At 42.9% G+C, this 19,931-nt stretch overlaps 1 protein-coding gene across 13 annotated transcripts in view; it reads left to right on the plus strand.

Moving 5' to 3' along the window:
* The window catches only part of CLIP1 (CAP-Gly domain containing linker protein 1), a 158,378-nt gene that overhangs the window by 74,653 nt on the left and 63,794 nt on the right, over positions 1-19,931 (plus strand). For 6 of the 13 annotated variants that reach the window (XM_033220292.1, XM_033220293.1, XM_033220295.1 and 3 more), the window contains 6 exons: positions 3,331-3,435; positions 8,761-9,705; positions 14,255-14,371; positions 16,274-16,331; positions 16,866-16,949; positions 18,450-18,606. In XM_033220292.1, the coding sequence (XP_033076183.1) occupies positions 3,331-3,435; positions 8,761-9,705; positions 14,255-14,371; positions 16,274-16,331; positions 16,866-16,949; positions 18,450-18,606 (1,466 nt within the window). The remainder of the gene's footprint in view (positions 1-3,330; positions 3,436-8,760; positions 9,706-14,254; positions 14,372-16,273; positions 16,332-16,865; positions 16,950-18,449; positions 18,607-19,931) is intronic. The other 7 variants (XM_033220296.1, XM_033220288.1, XM_033220290.1 and 4 more) reach the window with 4 other exon arrangements.

The following is a 19,931-nucleotide window of genomic DNA, read 5'->3' on the forward strand; positions in this document are numbered from 1 at the left end:
TTGCTTTATAAAGAATTTTGCCAGAAAGGGGGGAAAAAGTTTTTTGTCTGGAGACCTAGCCTTCTTCACTTAATTCATAATGTCTTCTAATTTTAGTGGAATTACTCCAAAAGAGATGATATCTGATTGGAGCATAAAGCATTCTAGATATGGAGTTGTGGGAATTCTGGGGAAGTTTCCAAGTTGTCTAATTTTGCTTCCCATGGGAGGAAAGGGTATCATGAGGCTGGCTACTGTCCCAGAGCTGACTGGCTGCCTTTTCAGTGTGCCCCCACCACTGGCCGGTGCCTGCCAATGCAGCTGGTGAGACATTCAAACTTCCGTTTGTTTCTACGGTATTTTCCTTAGTTGCGAAACTAGAGGCAAGCATTTGTCAGTGAAGACACAGTATGTTTTAAATTGCTATTAGTGAAGTGAGAGTTTTCTAGCTGTAGCATTACTAGGCATGCAGGTGTTTTATTTTTCTTCCTCTAAGTTCAAACACCCACTACAAGTTCTTGCTATGTGATCTCTAGAGCACTGCTTCCTGGTGTACCCTGCCAGCTGTGCTGCTGGTTGTAAAGAATCTGAAAGTATTCCTCTTTGATTTATTGCCTCACAAGAAGGAAATTAAAGAATGACATTACTTCCGACCACCTCCTGGCAGCTGAAATAGACAGCTCAAGACTAAACTTTTGGCCGGGCACTGTGGCTCACACGTGTAATCCCAGCATTTTGGGAGGCTGAGGCGGGCAGATCACCTAAGGTCAGGAGTTTGAGACCAGCATGACCAACATGGTGAAACCCTGTCTCTACTAAAAATAAAAAAATTAGCCGAGTGTGGTGGCACATGCCTGTAATCCCAGCGACTAGGGAGGCTGAGGCAGGAGAATCACTTGAACCCAGGAGGCAGAGGTTGAGGTGAACAGAGATCACGCCACTGCATTCCAGCCTGGACAAAAAGAGCAAAACTCCATCTCAAATAAAGGACTAAATTTTTAAAGAGGTCTTCGTTCTGAAGAGTTCCTTTTTGTGAAGCTACTTCAGTGATCTGGGTCTCTTCTCTCGTTCCGAAACAGGCTCCTGCTGCCCCCGGTGTCAGTCTGCATGGGATTTCCCCCCTGCCTTTCCTGTGCGCTTCTTGCAAAGCCTTTGCATTCCTTCTCAATCCCCTGTCCCAGGACTTTCCTCTTGGGATACTCTGTGTCTTATTCTAAGAAAGGAATGATTTTATAAGAAGGGTTGTCCTGTTCAGTGTCACATTTTTTACTGTGTACTGCGGCATGGAAGTGGATCACTAGTTCCCTTGCTGCTGATTGATCACCTAAGGTCAGGAGTTCAAGACCAGCCTGGCCAACATGGTGAAACCCAGTCTCCACTAAAATACAAAAATTAGCCGGGTGTGGTGGCGCACGCCTGTAATCCCAGCTACTGGGGAGGCTGAGGCACTGTAGAGTCCCAGATAATAGGTATATAGACCCATCAGTAAGGAGGCATTGGCTACGCTTATCTGGAAGATCTCTGAATGGGGAGGAGATCACATTAAATGTATATTTGCTTTTTATCTGGAAATAGTGACCTTTTACCCAGAGGACACTTAACTATGTCAAGAGAAGAAAGGTTCTGTTGCCTTTTCTTTTTCCTACTACTGTAGTTTTGGATTTCAGCTCCTGAGGCTGTGACCCCAATTATGTGGGTAAGGATTAGATTCTTTTCTTATAAAAGCAGAGAAATTGAACAGTGTCCATCCAAGGCACATACAGACCAAGGGGATTATCCAGACAGTTAGGGCTTGAATTGTATTTCATTATTTTTGTGGACTATACAGAGCTGAAGCAGGTGATAAATTAAAAAAAAAAAATTTGTTCACCTTTTAAATATCCCATGATGGTTTGTCAATACCTGGTTTACAAGCAAAATGACCTCTTGAATGCATTGAGGTCCCCGAGTCCCACTGGAATGAGTGAAGACGTTTGTAACCTTCACTTTTACGTTCCCCCCCTCTACTCAAGCTCTGCACTACTTTGTGTCACTTTGTTTAGAGTCTGTTGTCATTTTTTCATTGCCTGTAATTGTCCAGACGGACAGGTCAATTAGGACCACAAAATATTTAAATTACTGCAGGTAACTGACAGCTGCTGAGAGCAGCCCTGCAGGTGTGGGCCTTGTCAGTCACTGATTCTGATCACTGATAACCTCTTGTATAAGAGATGTGGGGGTGGGAAGAGGTACATTTGGACCCAGATTATTTCAAATTGATTGAGATTCTGCTGCACTTAAACCTGTTAGAGATGATCCTCTGGGTTCCCCATCAGGCTACATCCAAGTGCGTGATGGTGGGGAGAGCAGAGTATCTGAGATCACCTTAGGAACCCACCAGCTCTTTTTGCGAGAGCTCGAACCCATGCCTTTGTGTTGAGTTGCCTTTTTACGTCTGAGCTAATAAAAACATCTGCATCTTAAGGTAAAAATAACCCCTTACTAGTTTGAGCTAAACTTTGCTCTTCTCCTGAGCCTCTCAGTTGGCCTGCTTCAGAGATGGAGACTATAGAAGATAATTATTACTAAATTTTCTCTTTGTAATTCTGAGACCTTTTTTCCCTCCCTGGAGCCAAATAGCCTTTGGGAAATCCACTGCTGGAAGGAAGCTAGAGCTTCCATGGCCTCTTCCCCATCACATGTAGGAATGTTGCTGAGACTCTAACTCAGACCCTTCTCACCCATTTCTGCAGAGCCTGCTAGCATGATTTCTTAGCTCTAGTTTCCAGATACCTTCTATTGGGGTTATTATTTGACCCTTATTTACGTCAAGTTATATGCTAAGGTGCAAGAATCTGCTCTAAGGACTTATTGAACAGTTTAAGATTTATGGTATCTTTGCCATATTTAGGTGATAATGACGGTCATTCTGAGGGTCAGTATACCTTTTAAAGTGATCAAGTCAGTTACATACACATTAATGTCAAGTAGCCTTTGTGGGGCGGAGGGATAAGGATAGTTTAGAGGGAGGGATATTAACTATTCTAATTGGTGCTGATAAACTTCACTTATCAGTATTACTTATATTTGGCTGCATGCCTCTGACACTTCATCTGGCCTCATGTGTTTTCCATTTTTTTCTTTCTGAACAGACTAGCCCATGCCTCCTGCCCACCACCATCCTTTATCCCTGGTATTCATCCTCACTGCCCACCTCATCTCACCTCCACTTCTTCCCTTCTCCATTCCCCTTTGGTTCACCCTTTGGCAGAAGGTACTGGTGGCTCAGCCTGCATGCCGCTCTCTCTCCTCTCGTGCTGGCATGTCATGGTGGCACTGTTGTGTTCTCTTCCTCTTCCTTTTTACTAACAGACGCAGACCAAACTGGAGCATGCCCGCATTAAGGAGCTTGAACAGAGCCTGCTCTTTGAAAAGACCAAAGCTGACAAACTCCAGAGGGAGTTAGAAGACACTAGGGTAATGGTTTTCACTATTTAATGAAGCAGACCCATGCATGTGAATGGTGGACACCTCAGGTGACAGGCTTCAGAGTTGGCCTGAGCCTTGACCCAGTGGTTCAACCTGAGTTTGGTCTTGGTACCGTTCAGGTGTTCATGAGCTGAGACTGATGAGTAGGAACAGGTGTTTATATCTACTCTTTTGTCAAAAGGAAAGACTCATTCCTTTGGCAACCCAACCAAATCAGGATCAGAAACTTTACAACTGAATAAATGAGTGGATATAACTGTATTTAAGGTTCTTTATATTAATACCATGAAATACATTTCTCCAGTTGGCCACAAGCAGTCAATTGTCCTCTTGTTCTCATATTTCTAGTTACTAGGCTTTCTAAAGAATTTTTTGTTATTGTTGTTTTACTTGAGCTCTCTTCCTGACTTCTTCCCTGGCCTCTTGGGAGAAGGAAATGGAAACATGGGGTCTGTTTCATGAGAGTTAAAGACTTTCACCCCAGTTACCTTTTTATCTTGGAAGGCTGGTCTCTGCATCTCCCTCCTTCCTGTCACTCAGGGGATGGAAACCTCAGTGGACGCTGGGCACAGTTGTTCACGCTTCCAATCCTAGCACTTTGGGAGGCTGAGACAGGCAGATCACTTGAGGTCAGGAGTTTGAGACCAGCCTGGCCAACATGGTGATACCCTGTCTCTACTGAAAATACAAAAATTAGCTGGGCCTGGTGGCATGTGCCTGTAATCTCAGCTACATGGGAGACTGAGGTAGGAGGATTGCTTGAATCCAGGAAGTGGAGGTTGCAGTAAGCTGAGATCATGCCACTGCACTCCAGCCTGGGTGACAGAATGAGACTGTCTGGAAAAAAAACAAAACAAAACAATAAAAACACTCAGTGGTCAGCAGGGAAATGTATGTTGGGAACAGAATGGCTTCTTCCTGCCCTGAGCTCATTGTGCTTGGCCCTTGGAGCCAGGACATTAGTCAGGTTTTAGTTTATTTATATATTAAAGCAGCTATATAGTACATACTACATGCCAGACACTATTCTAAGTGCTTTAGACGTATTCCGTCTCAACACAACCATAGGAGGTAGGAAGTATTAGTGTCCCCATTTTACAGACAAGAACTGAGGGACAGAGAAGTTAAGTAACTTGCATAAGATAAAACAGCAAATAGTGATAGTGGAGGCAGGATTTGCATCTAGGACATTTGGCCCCAGAGCCTGTGCTCTTAAGCACCACAGGATGGAGTCTGTCTATTATGGAAGTCGTTTTATGCTTAAAGATTAAGAAACAGTCACTTACATGTAAGATATGTATTCACATACCCTTTTAAATCATGAATTTGTCTGTCAGTGACTAAATTGCCCAAATTCTTAACTTCAGAATTTCAAAAATTACTCTGTCTAATCAAATTTGCTATCTTGATTTTTTAAAAAAATTTCTAATGTTTGTAGAAATTTCTCTTGTTGAGAATTCATTGACTGATCTAAAAATCTAGACAGTTTTTCTTTTCTAAATCATACGTTTTTATTTTTTAAGAAGAAGGAGCGATCGGCCTCCGAACTAAAGATTTCTCCTGTGTATTTGGTAAGAAAACAAACAAAAAAAGTAGACCAGGCATGGTGTCTCATGCCTGTAATCCCAGCACTTTGGGAGGCCGAGGCAGGAGGATCACCTGAGTCCAAGAGTTCAAGACCAACCTGGGCAAGATGGTGACACCCTGCCTCTACAAAAAATAAAAAAAAAATTAGCTGGGTGTGGTGGCTACGTGGGAGGCTGAGGTGAGAGGATCTCTTGAGCCCAGGAGGTTCAGGCTGCAGTGAGCCATGTTCACATCTCTGCACTCCAGCCTGGGCAACAGAGCAAGACCCTGTTTTTAAAACAAACAAACAAAAAAAGTGGTAATTTGGTGCTGTTTCCTCATTAACTGAGAGCTGAATAATTGATCTGGGAAATACAATGGACTAATGAGATTGAGTTCCTTTAGTGTGATGGGCTGTTGAAGCGATATATTTTTTTTAAACATGTAAACTCCTCTCCCTTATCTTACTTTTGTCAGCAAACAATTTTGTGTTTTTTTTCCTGCTCTAGATAAGGCATTCAGTTACACTATATTTTATCCAAGTATTTCAGTGTAAAGCTTATATCTTTCCATAATGAAGTATGTCTTGCGTTGATCCTCACTCTTGGTTTCCCAAGTGTTAAAATAACCAGCTACCCATGTAAGTTTCGTATCACCTATGTTACTTTTTAGGAAGTGCTTCAGAATTTTTTCTAGCCAATAAATCCAGTTTCCAAACAGTATGCTTGGTGCTGTAGAGATGTTAGCAAGAATAAGAAATAATTTGACTTAATTCATGGTCTCAAACTAGTGGGAGAAGCAGACATACTACATAGTTTTGAATGAGGGCAGATTTTGGGAAATGAAAAATAAATTGCTGTACTTTATAGGAAAATGCCATGGAAAGTAAAATCACATTGTTATTATTTTTACTTATTTTTTACTTGGCATTTTTCTCTACTTGACTGTTTTGTTGTAACTAAGAACCATTGCCCTATTGGGTTTAATGTATTTATGCTACAGACCTTGCAGCAATGGGGTTATTAGTGTTTTTTGTTTTTTTTTTCTTTTATTTAGCAAATTTTACCATATCCTGATGGGTTTATTAATGTTTTGTATGTTATTTTGGCATAACAAACTCTTAGACTCTTCCCTCCCCAGAAAATCATGTGTAAATGAATTAACATCTTTAACCTGATGAGTCTATAACCATGAAGCACAGCAATTATAGTCAGCTCTGAAATATTTAATTTTATTTACTTTGATTATGCAATTTTGGAGACCCAGTGCTTTCTTTTCCTCTTATGGACATTTTAATCTTTAATGTTGTCACAGCCTGTCGGGTGGGCAGAGGAAATGAAAGAAACATATCTGTTATTTTCTGTCTCAAAGAAAGGCAGTGTGGGAGAGGAGTCTTAAATTCAGAGGAATATTTAACATTTTTTTGTAGAGATGGGGTTCTCGCTGTGTTGCCCAGGCTGATCCTGAACTCCTGGCCACAAGTGATCCTCCTGCCTTGGCCTCCCAAAGTGCTAGGATTATAGGCATGTACCACCTCACCCAGCCAATCAGAGGAGTTTTGATCCTTGAAATATGGGACTCACTGCTATTTTAAAATTATTTTGTTTCCTTTCATTTCCCAGATTAGTCCAAGAATTTTTATGATGGAAGCTATTTTCCACGTGTCCTATGTACTGAATGGACTGCATAGCAGGTAGCAGAGGGAAATAATTTTCTAGCAATGAAAGGGCACAGGTTAAGAAAGTGTTTTTCTAGCCCTGGGGTATTTATTTAAAGGAAGAAGATTCTTGGGTACTACCGAAGAGCTCAAATAGAATCAAAGTACTTGGGAATAGGTGGAAACTTGCAGGCTAGACGTACATTCCAGGTGATTCATGTGCATACTAATGTCTGAGAACCACTGGGTTAGAGGGTTAGAGGAAGAAGATATTTACATTAAAATGCTGATAGAATTATCAAATCTTAAAAGGGGATTTTGTGTAAGGTTCTTATGTATTATTGCAGGTAAGTAATCATTCTTACTTTGTGTTTTAATAAAATGATTAGTAGGCCGGGCGTGATGGCTCTCGCCTGTAATCCCAGCACTTTGGGAGGCCAAGGTGGGTGGATCACTGGAGATCAGGAGTTCGAGACCAGCCTGACCAACATAGTGAAACCCTGTCTCTACTAAAAATACAAAATTAGCCAGGTGTGGTGGCACATGCCTGTAATCCCAGCTACTTTGGAAGGCTGAGGCAGGAGAATTGCTTGAACCTGGGAGGCGGAGGTTGCAGTGAGCTGGAATCACGCCATTGCACTCTAGTCTGGGCAACAAAAGCAAAACTCCCTCTCAAAAAAAAAAAAAAGTTTAGTAAATTAATTCTTCATTCTTCAATGAGAATTTCATTCTACAGGTGATATGTTATTTATTGAAACATTTGATAGGTAATTTTAGACCTTTTATGCAAGTGCTATCCAATAGAAGTATAATGCAAGCCACACATGTACGATTTATAATTCTCTGGTACCCACATTACTTTTTTGTAAATCACAAGTTAAATTAGTTTTAATAATATATTTTATGTAAACTTATATATCCAAAATATTTAATCAATATAAAAATTAAGATATTTTAACCATTTTAAAATATAATTTCATTTTTGTTTTTAGAGACAGAGTCTTGCTCTAAAAGCAATGCGCAATGGAGTGCAATGGCGCAATCACTGCTCACTATGGCCTCAACCTCCTGGACTCAAGTGATCCTCCTGCCTTAGCCTCCCGAGTAGCTGTTACCACAGGCAACACCACCATGCCTGGCTAATTTTTTATTTTTTGCAGAGATGGAGTCTTGTTATGTTGCCCAGACTGATCTTGAACTCCTGGCCTTGAGGGATCCTTCTGCTTCGGCCTCCCAAAGTGGTGGGATTACAGGTGTGAATCACTGCACTTGGCCCACAAGACATTTTGTGTTCCTTCTAAGTCTTCAAAATCTGATGGGTATTTTACACTTACACCACACCTCACTTCAGATGAGCCCTGTCTCAAGTGCTTAGTAGCCACGTGTGGCTAACAGCTACTGTTCCAGATGGCACAGTTCTGTAAGATCACCTCCATGAAATGGATAAGCATTTATGCAGCCTGGATGAAGTGGAGTAGAATAAACTGGCAATATAAGGAAATGTTTTCTTTCAGGAGGCAGATATATCTGAGAACTTTGAAAGTTACTGTTTCTGTTAACTTACCAGTTAATAGATATTTATCTGATTTAAGCTTCTTTAGAATTGGAGCTACTAAAGTTGGACTTAAGCCATTATCACAGTTAGAAATATGTATTAACCTATAAACATTCATAATAATTTGCTGCTTGAGATGAGGTAGTTATTAAATATCTTCAGTGTCAGAGAAAATCAGGCCGGGCGCAGTGGCTCACGCCTATAATCCCAACACTTTGGGAGGCCGGGGTGGGTGGATCACCTGAGGTCAGGAGTTTGAGATCATCCTAAACAACATGATGAAGCCTTGTCTCTACTAAAAATGCAAAAATTAGCTGGGCATGGTGGCGCACGCCTGTAATCCTAGCTACTCAGGAGGCTGAGGCAAGAGAATCGCCTGAACCCGGGAGGTGGAGGTTGCAGTGAGCTGAGATCGCACCGTTGTACTCCAGCCGGGGCAAGAAGAGTGAAACTCCATCTCAAAAAAAAAAAAAAAAAAAAAAGTTAGTGACTTATTATTTAAATGATCTTTTTTTCTTTGGACTGCTGTTAATAGGTGGCTACAGTTTCAGAAAAGTCACGTATAATGGAATTGGAGAAAGACCTAGCATTGAGAGTACAGGAAGTAACTGAGCTCCGAAGAAGGCTAGAGTCCAATAAGCCTGCTGGGGATGTGGACATGTCACTTTCCCTTTTGCAAGAGATAAGCTCTTTGCAAGAAAAGTTAGAAGTCACCCGTACTGACCACCAGAGAGAAATAACTTCTCTGAAGGAGCATTTTGGAGCCCGGGAAGAAACTCATCAGAAAGAGATAAAAGCTCTGTATACTGCCACGGAAAAGCTTTCCAAAGAGAACGAGTCATTGAAAAGCAAGCTGGAGCATGCCAACAAAGAGAACTCAGATGTGATAGCTCTATGGAAGTCCAAACTGGAGACTGCCATCGCGTCCCACCAGCAGGCGATGGAAGAACTGAAGGTATCTTTCAGCAAAGGGCTTGGGGCAGAGACGGCAGAATTTGCTGAGCTAAAAACACAAATAGAGAAAATGAGACTAGATTACCAACACGAAATAGAAAATTTGCAGAATCAGCAGGACTCCGAACGGTCTGCTCATGCTAAAGAGATGGAAGCCTTGAGGGCTAAACTGATGAAAGTTATTAAAGAAAAGGAAAACAGTCTGGAAGCCATCAAGTCGAAACTGGACAAAGCAGAAGACCAGCATCTCGTAGAAATGGAAGATACATTGAACAAATTACAGGAAGCTGAAATAAAGGTAAAGGAGCTAGAGGTACTACAAGCCAAATGCAATGAACAAACCAAGGTTATTGATAATTTTACATCACAGCTCAAGGCTACTGAAGAAAAGCTCTTGGATCTTGATGCACTTCGGAAAGCCAGTTCCGAAGGTAAATCGGAAATGGAGAAACTTAGACAGCAGCTTGAGGCAGCTGAGAAACAGATTAAACATTTAGAGATTGAAAAGAATGCTGAAAGTAGCAAGGTTTGTATTGACATCCTCCATCCGTTTCTTTTCCATTTGTTCTTGTTTTGCATTGTTACGTTTGAGTTGAGGTCATTCATCTTTCAAATTGCTAATTTAATTAAATTGTTCGATGTCCCCAGTTGAGTATAGTGTAGTATATTCTGAGTATCTCAAGTATGGTTTCATCTGAGGAGATTAGAGAAAATAATGGCTCAACCATGTGAATTTATTTTGGCTGCCTATTATCTGAGTACCTTATCTATTTATCTCTGGGCTATGCTGTGACTTCTAATTTGAGCTTAGCTCCAGTCTATACTCTTTAAAATAAAGAATGCCCTAACACTATGGTGTTAAGATAAATGAATAAATGAACAGAAACTTAAAAGATCGGCCAGGTGCAGTGGCTCATGCCTGTAATCCCAGCACTTCGGGAGGCTGAGGCAGGTGATCACCTGAGGTTAGGAGTTTGAGATCAACCTGGCCAACATGGCAAAACCCCATCTCTACTAAAACCACAAAATTAGCCTGGCATGGTGGCGGACACCTGCAATCCCAGCTACCCAGGAGGCTGAGGCAGGAGAATCGCTTGATCAGCCCGGGAGGTGGAGGTTGCAGTGACCCAAGATTATGCCACTGCACTCCAGCCTGAGAGACAGCAAGACTCAGTCTAAAAAAAAAAAAAAAGAAGCTTAAAAGATCATCTCCTCCTTTTCTAACCACACGTAGTCAGGTGCCACATAATGATATTTCAACCAACAATGGACCACATCAACAAAGGTGGTTCCATAAGATTATAATATGGTATCTTTACCTTTTGTATGTTTAAATATGCTTCGATAGACAAATATTTAGCATTGTGTTACAATTACCTGCAGCATTCAGTACAGTAACATGTTATACAGGTTTATAGTCTAGGAACAATAGGCTGTGCCTTGTAGCCCAGGTGTGTAGTACACTATACCTTCTAGGTATGTGTAAGTGCACCCTGTGATGTCCCCACAACAATGAAATGCCTCATGATGCATTTCTTAGAAGGTATCCTGATTCTTAAGCAATGTGTGACTGCAATTGCCTAATCTATAGGGTTATGTATAAAAACAGATTGTGAACTCAGCGCTTCTTGACTATTATAAATTAACATGTTGGCCGGGCAAGGTGGCTCATGCCTGTAATCCCAGTGCTTTGGGAGACCGAGGCAGGCGGATCACTTGAGGTCAGAAGTTTGAGTCCAGCCTGGCCCCCTCTACTAAAAATACAAAAGTTAGTCAGGTATGATGGTGTGCACCTGTAATCCCAGCTACTTGGGAGGCTGAGGCACAAGAATTGCTTGAACCCGGGAGGTGGAGGTTGCAGTGAGCTGAGATTGTGCCACTGTACCCCATCCTGGGCGACAGAGCGAGACTCCATCTCCAAAAAACAAAAAAACTGAAAAAACACATGTTGTGATAAATAACATTCACAGCAAAATTAAGGGTAAAAGCTTGGAGCCTTTTGCATGGCAAAAATCTCATTAGAGTTTTTTTCTGTGGCACAATGGGAACATGATCTGTCCCCTTCTTTTCTGGGGGAAATACTGAACAAGTGTGCATGTGGTCAAGGCTTAGAAAATTAAATGAAACATTCGCCAGCTGTGTTCCTTACTAACTAGCCTTGTTAAATGTCATCTTTATTTTTAAGGATGGTTCAAGGAATTGTTTCCCAGTCCTGCCACTAGTTGAGGCACTGGTATTGATGCTTAATGTTCTGAACTTTTTTGTGGGAGAAGCTGCTCTATTGGCAAAGAAGGAAGGGTTGTGATGGTTAAGGTGGGCTGAGGTGAGGACTGACAAACAGCAAAAAATTTCTAACTAACCGTAGTCGAAGATGACAAACTGGTTACAGGAAATATTTCTCAAATCTCCTCATGTGGTTCCGAAATACTAATCAAAACACAAAAATTAATTAGAAGATAATATTTAGCTGATGTTAGTTTACTTTTTAACATCAAGATTTCATGAAAACCAAGTTCTAATGACTATTGTCCAGTGGATTTTTTTGTTTTGTTTTTTTGAGACAAGAGTCTCACTCTGTCGCCCTGGCTGGAGTGCAATGGTGCAATCTTGGGTGTCACTGCAACCTTCACCTCCCAGGTTCAAGCAATTCTCCTGTCTCAGTCTCTGAGTAGCCAGGATTACAGGCACCCGCCACCATGCCTGGCTAATTTTTGTATTTTTTTTTTTTTTTTTTTTGAGACGGAGTCTCGCTCCGCTGCCCAGACTGGAGTACAGTGGCCGGATCTCAGCTCACTGCAAGCTCCGCCTCCCGGGTTTACGCCATTCTCCTGCCTCAGCCTCCCGAGTAGCTGGGACTACAGGCGCCCGCCACCTCGCCCGGCTAGTTTTTTGTATTTTTTAGTAGAGACGGGGTTTCACCGTGTTAGCCAGGATGGTCTCGATCTCCTGACCTCGTGATCCGCCTGTCTCGGCCTCCCAAAGTGCTGGGATTACAGGCTTGAGCCACCGCACCCGGCCAATTTTTGTATTTTTAATAGAGACAGCGTTTCACCATATTGGCCAGGGTGGTCTCGAACTCCTGACCTCAAGTGATCCACCCACCTCGGCCTCCTAAAGTGCTGGGATTACAGGCTTGAGCCACCACACCTTGTCTGTCCAGTGGATTTTTAAATTTTATTTGTATTTAAATGTCAAAATACTTTAAGCATGTACACAAATAGAGAAAATAATGTAGACCACATATATTCCCATCTTAAGGTTTTTGTTTTTGTTTATTTTTTAAGACAGAGTCTCGCTCTGTTGCCCTCACTGCAACCTCCACCTCCCAGGCTCAAGGGATTCTCCTGCTTCAGCTTCCCCAGTAGCTGGGATCACAGGTGTGTGCCACCACGCCTGGCTAATTTTTGTATTTTTAGTAGAGACAGGATTTCACCATGTTAGCCAGACTGATCTTGAACTCCTGACCTCAGTTGAGATCTACTAGCCTTGGCCTCCTAAAGTGCTGGGATAACAGGTGTGAGCCACTGTGCCTGGCCTTAAGGTTTTTTTTTTTTTTTTTTTTTGAGACAGAGTCTTGCTCTTTGGCCCAGGCTGGAATGCGGTGGTGTGATCTCGGCTCACTGCAGCCTCCGCCTCCCAGGTTCAAGCGATTCTCCCGCCGCAACCTCCTGAGTAGCTGAGACTACAGGTGCGTGCCACCATGCCTGGCTAACTTTTTGTATTTTTAGTAGAGATGGGGTTTCACCATGTTGGCCAGAATGGCCTCTATCTCCTGACCTTGTGATCTGCCCACCTCTGCCTCCCAAAGTGCTGGGATTACAGGTGTGAGCCACCGTGGCCAGCCAAGGTTTTTAAAGTCTAGGAAATGAAATTGCTCAAGTAGCTCATTTAGAAAGTAAGAATCCACACCTTCTGCTTTAGATCGTGCTAATACTCCAAGTTACAATGAAGTATAGAAAAATAGTCTATTTTGACTCTTTAAAAATAGTTGCTGGGCACAGTGGCTCATGCCTCTAATCCCAGCACTTTGAGAGTCCAAAACAAGAAGACTGCTTGGGTCCAGGAGTTTGAGACCAGCCTGGGCAGCATGGTGAGACCCCCATCTCTCTTTTTCTTTCTTTCTTTCTGTTTTTGAGGCAGGGTCCCACTCTGTCACCCAGACTAGAGTGCAGTGGCGCGGTTTCAGCTCACTACAACCTCAGCCTCCTTCACAGGCTCAAGCAATTCTGCCTCAGCCTCCCGAGTAGCTGGTATTACAGGCACACGCCACCATGCCTGGTATATTTTTGTATTTTTAGTAGAGACGGTGTTTCACTGTATTGGCCAGGCTGGTCTTGAACTCCTGACCTCAAATGACCCACCTGCCTCAGCCTCTCAAAATGTTGGGATTACAGGCATTAGCCACCGAGGCCGGCCAGAGATCCCATCTGTAAAAAATTGTTTTAAACATTAGCTGTAGTGGCACCGGCCTATAATCTCAGCTGCCTAGGAGGCTGGTGCTGGAGGATCACTTGAACTCAGGAGTTCAAGGCTGCAGTGAGCCATGATCACACCACTGCACTCCAACCTGGGTGACAGGGGAGAGAGACCTTGTCTCAAAAAGAAAAAAAAAACACAAAAAAACCATCCTGGCTAACACGGTGAAACCCCATCTCTACTAAAAGTACAAAAAATTAGCTGGGCATGGTGGCGGGCACCTGTAGTCCCAGCTACTCGGGAGGCTGAGGCAGGAGAATCGCATGAACCCAGGAGGCGGACCTTGCAGTGAGCCGAGATCGCGCCACTGCACTCCAGCCTGGGCAACAGTGCGAGACTCCGTCTCAAAATAAACAAACAGACGAAAAACAACAACAACAAAACGAAAATAGCCATTAGGACATCATATCGTAGAACTGATTGTTCGAAAAGTCGTTGACTTCTTAGAATTAAAAACCAATACCAAATTTGTATTCCTTTCAGTTTTGTTTTATGTTTCTCGTAAGTTTTTTTACATTTGTTTATTTTTTTTTTCTTCTCATTCTCTTTTGTTTTCCTTTTGTTCATTTGCTTCTATACCATGTAACTCTGTGTGTTAGGCTAGTAGCATTACCAGAGAGCTCCAGGGGAGAGAGCTAAAGCTTACTAACCTTCAGGAAAATTTGAGTGAAGTCAGTCAAGTGAAAGACACTTTGGAAAAAGAACTTCAGATTTTGGTAAGTACCTGTTGGGAATCTGAATCTCAGAATTTCTGGCCATTTCCTGTTTTAAAAAAATCCTCCAGTAAGAAATATTGCAGCTGTTTCCTTTCTCTTTCTAAGTGTTGATTCAACTTGAGTGTATTAGTTATTGGCTGATAAATACTGTCCTTTGAGGGGAATCAGATCAAACCTAAACAACCGAGGTAGGTATGACTTTTTTTTTTTTTTTAAATCTATCCCTTCGCCTCTGGTAATGCACTGCTTTGAAATGTTGTTGACTACTTAGTTTTACTAAAGACAGAGCCCTTCCAAGTTATGCATTGAACAGTTAGGTTTCATATTGAATGAGGCCCCTCAGCTGTGCCTATCAGGGCAGCAGCTGTCCTGGGCCATCGGTCCTCTGTTGGCGAGGCAGGATGTTTGCTGTCTAATTAAACAAATTTAAAGAAATCTAACTCAGTTTATTCCATCTCAGAAAATTACCTTCCCTTTTATATGTTGTCTCTTACCTTAATCTCAAGTTGTATGACATATATATATTTTTTACCTTTTCTCAACTTTGTTCCTTCCTACTTGCCTCCTGCACTTAAAACCTGAGTTTAAACAAGGCTGATACTCAGGAGTAGTGCCAGTGGTACCCATCTACATGCCATGGAAAGAAAAGCCAGAGGCTTATGGAGAAACTAGACAAGAGGCATATGTGCCACGCAGGCTCAGCTGTCCCAGGTCCTCCACATCCCTTCTTCTTCCCTCTTCTGTGCTATTAACAGTGTGAATAAACGTGTGATTTTTTTTTCTTTTCTTTCTTTTTTGAGACAGAGTCTTGTTCTATTGCCCAAGCTGGAGTGCAGTGGCACGATCTCGGCTCACTGCAGCCTCTGCCTCCCGAGTTCAAGAGATTCTCCTGCCTCAGCCTCTTGAGTAGCTGGGATTACAGGCGCCTGTTACCACGACAGGCTACTTTTTGTATTTTAGTAGAGATGGGGTTTCTCCGTGTTGGCCAGGCTGGTCTTGAACTCCTGACCTCAAGTAATCTGCCCGCCTTGGCCTCCCAAAGTGCTGGGATTACAGGCGTGAGCCACCACACCCGGCCTGATGTCCTTTAAGAAAATGTTATGAGTTCATTGCTTCTCTGCCCTCCTCCCAAAGCTTTTAGGAAGCCTTGCCTTTTTTTTTCCCCCTAAGTTAGAGTATCCTTCTGTATATCTTAGGACAAGACATGACACCCTGAGTCTGGCTGTGGGATGGCACAGGGGGCAGTCTGAGGGCTTGGATGCACTGTGGCCCCTGTGCCATCTTACCATAATCTTAGCTAGTTAGAAATACTCATGTAACAATCTTCTTGATGTAGCTAGCTCGAAGTTCATCTCAGGACAACCAGGAGAGTGATTCTTAACTTGGCCTATAGTCATGTTTAGAAAAGAAGACCTTGAACAGTAAGTGACTTTTCAGTTTCAAAAGTAGCAACACAGACCTAGATTCAAGATATTAGACTCAGATTACTCTCAGAAATAACAAACTTCAGAGCTCTGTTCACCATCTCAGACAGATTTCTGAAGAGAAGGTCTGCTGTTTGAGGGGTGGTAACATGAAGCATACACATGCACCCTGTGTATACACGCACATGCATGTACTTAACCTAAGTATGAACATGCCTACATGGGCATGCAGGTACACCTGCCTTCCCACGTGTGCACACACACACACATGCAGACTGCAGTCTTTCGTGTGTATACATGCACATGTGTATGACCCACATGTGGTAGTAATTGGTGTCATATGTTTCAAGTATATTAGTTTTAATAAAACAAGGCCAGCAACAAAAAGTAGATAGTATTGTAATTATAATTGATAGAAACTTCTTGTCTTCACAATTTGAAATCTTTCTGTTCAGAATTTCTGATTCTTTTTCTTTAGAAAGAAAAGTTTGCTGAAGCTTCAGAGGAGGCAGTCTCTGTTCAGAGAAGTATGCAAGGTATGTCTTATTAGAGCGTGTGCAGATTGCTTTAAAGAATATCATTCTTTCAAACTGGAGCTGGCCTGTGGAGTGCACAGAGTAGACACTGCCTGTAGCCTCATTTCACTCCCCGGAAGTTCCTGCTGTGCTCAGAAAGACTGGCTTCCATTGGTTTCCTGAAGCCTCAAACTCCCATTTTTTTCTTCTTTTAGCTTAAGGCTTGTTCCATATTAAAATGTAAGTATTCCTGGGAAGAGTGTTGTTTATGCTTTCATCATTGATAGCTTTATTGAGTTTTAACTGGAAGAAGGAAAGAGATGAGTGGAAAGGGCCTGATGCCTGCCTAAAGTACAGATTCGGGGAGGCCAGAGACAGCAGCAGACCTGCTTCTTTCAGGCTGTGCACAGCCGTGTGATTTGTAAGGGAACTTTTTAGTATTCCTGTGTTCTCAGATCTTTTGAGCATAATATTTGATTGGGTTGTAAGACAGCCAAGCTCTAGATAGTGTATTAAATATGAAACATATTAAACTTCTAACTTTATCCTAAATAGAAACTGTAAATAAGTTACACCAAAAGGAGGAACAGTTTAACATGCTGTCTTCTGACTTGGAGAAGCTGAGAGAAAACTTAGCAGGTAAGAAGACATCTCTGGTGACTAAACATTAAATACAGTAGGCTTTCCCGTATTTGAGACAGTTGTAGTATGTTACATAACAAATGCACTATTCAAGCATAGCCTCTTCACTCTTTATGGTGATATAACAATGTGATGAAATACTTGTTTGAGATCTGTAACCTCCAGCAAATCCTCTTTGCTCTGTTTTCACAAGAGCCAGAATCTACCACATCTCACCACTCCCACTGCTATCCTTGCCCCAAGCCAACAGCCATCTTTCATCTGAGCTACCCTGACAGCTGACCACCAGGGCTCACTGCTGCCTGTGCCAGCTTCAGTCTGTTCTCAACACAGCAGCCACAGCAATCCTTTTAATATGAACTTGGATCATGTCGCTTCTCTCCTCAAGGTGGCCCAGTGGCTCTCATCCCACTCAGGGAAAGCTGTGGTCCTTACCACGATCAGGCCCTATTACCTCTCGGATTTCATCTGGGACCCCCTTCCCCTGTTCATTCCACTCCAACCACTTCAGCCTCCTTGCGGTGCTTGGGCGTGGTGGGTGCTCCTTTCTCAAGCCTGTGCACTTGCTTTTCCCTGTTCCCTCACTTCCTTCAGGTTTTCTCTGAAATGTCAGGGAAGCCCCATCTGAGAGTCTAACCTCCTTCCCAGTTCCTTTCCCTGCATTTATTTTTCTTCCTCTTAGAACTTACCACTATTAATTATATGATTTATTTTCTTTTTTTCTTTTTTTTTCTTTTTTTCCAGACGGAGTCTCGCTCTGTCACCCAGGCTGAAGTGCAGTGGTGCGATCTCGGCTCACTGCAAGCTCCGCCTCCCAGGTTCATACCATTCTCCTGCCTCAGCCTCCCGAGTAGCTGGGACTGCAGGCGCCCGCCACCACGCCTGGCTAATTTCTTGTATTTTTAGTAGAGATGTGGTTTCACCATGTTAGCCAGGATGGTCTTGATCTCCTAACCTCGTGATCCGCCCGTCTCGGCCTCCCAAAGTGCTGGGATTACAGGCGTGAGCCACTGTGCCCAACCGATTTATTTTCTTTATCTTGCTTATTGTCTGCCTTCTTCATTAGAATGTGATTTTTTTTTTTTGGTTGAGACGGAGTCTCGCTTTGTCGCCCAGGCTGGAGTGCAGTGGCTGGATCTCAGCTCACTGCAAGCTCCGCCCCCTGGGTTTACGCCATTGTCCTGCCTCAGCTTCCCGAGTAGCTGGGACTACAGGCACCCGCCACCTCAGCCGGCTAGTTTTTTGTATTTTTTTGTAGAGACAGGGTTTCACCGTGTTAGCCAGGATGGTCTCGAGCTCCTGACCTCGTGATCCGCCCGTCTCGGCCTCCCAAAGTGCTGGGATTACAGGCTTGAGCCACTGCGCCCGGCCCAGAATGTGATTTTTATGAGGACAAGGATTGCTATGTGAAAATATTACAAGAGCAAGGATATACTTAGTCAGTTTTTGTTGATTATAACACAGCCATGCTATTCTTTTTTTCTTCTATATATTTAGAGATGGAGGCAAAATTTAGAGAAAAAGATGAGAGAGAAGAGCAGCTGATAAAGGCGAAGGAAAAACTGGAAAATGACATTGCAGAAATAATGAAGATGTCAGGAGATAACTCTTCTCAGCTAACGAAAATGAACGATGAGTTACGTCTGAAAGAAAGGTATATGTGACTGTTGAAAAGAGTGCCCACCTTCAGTTAGGCTCTGCGACAAGCTATAGATGGGAGGGGAGAGAAAATGTTTAGGATTCTTACGTTTTCAAGTTTCCCATCTCTGTTCCTTTCTGTTGTTACCTCATTGTGTCCTTGAATCAACTATTTAACCTTCTAAAATGGGTTTTACCTATCTTACTTGTCAAGAACAACAGAATTAAGGAATACAATATTATTTATAGACCTTCTGGTGACTTGTAAAGAAAAGATAAGAAGGCTGGGCACGGTGGCTCATGCCTGTAATCCCAGCACTTTGAGAGGCCAAGGCAGGCGGATCACTTGAGGTCAGGAGTTTGAGGCCAACCTGGCCAACATGGCGAAACCTTGTCTCTACTGAAAATACAAAAGTGAGCCAGATGTGGTGGTATGTGCCTGTAATCCCAGATACTCAGGGGGCTGAGATGAGAGAATCACTTGAAACCCAGGAGGTAGGTGGAGGTTGCATTGAGCCAAGATTGTACCACTGCACTCTAGCCTGGGCAACAGAGCAAGACTCCATCTTGAAAGAAGAAAAAAGAAAAGCTGTGTATATATATATATATTTATTTTTTTTTTTTTTTCTTTTTGAGATGGAATTTTACTTTTCTTGCCCAGGCTGGAGTACAGTGGTGCGATCCCAGCTCAGTGCTATCTCAGCTCACCGCAACCTCTGCCTCCTGGGTTCAAGTGATTCTCCTTTCTCAGTCTCCCAAGTAGCTGGGATTGCAGGCTTGCACCATCACGCCGGCTAATTTTGTATTTTTAGTAGAGACAGGGTTTCTCCATGTTGGTCAGGCTGTTCTCAAACTCCCGACCTCAGGTGATCTGCTTGCCTTGGTCTCCCAAAGTGCTGGGATTATAGGCGTGAGCCACTGTGCCCAGCCTTTAAAAATATTTTTAGCTTTTTTTTTTTTTTAGATAGAGTCTCACTGTGTTGCCCAGGCTGGAATGCAGTTGCGTGATCTCGGCTCACTGCAGCCTCCACCTCCCAGTTTCAAGCGATTCTCCTGCCTAAGCCTCCTGAGTACCTGGGACTACAGGCACATGCCACCATGCCCTGCTGATTTTTGTGTTTATTGTAGAGATGAGGTTTCACCATGTTGGCCAGGCTGGTCTCAAACTCCTGACCTCAGATGATCTGGCTGCCTTGGCCTCCCAAAGTGCTGGAATTACAGGCATGAGCCCCACCGTACCTGGCCTGAACTTATTTTAATAGGAAACACATATTACCTATTATTATGGGCCATGCACTGTGCTAACAGCTTTCTAATTCTTATTATCCTACGAGGTGAGTT

This window comes from Trachypithecus francoisi, unplaced genomic scaffold, assembly GCF_009764315.1.
Source record: "Trachypithecus francoisi isolate TF-2019V2 unplaced genomic scaffold, Tfra_2.0 Lachesis_group11, whole genome shotgun sequence".
NCBI lineage: Eukaryota > Metazoa > Chordata > Mammalia > Primates > Cercopithecidae > Trachypithecus > Trachypithecus francoisi.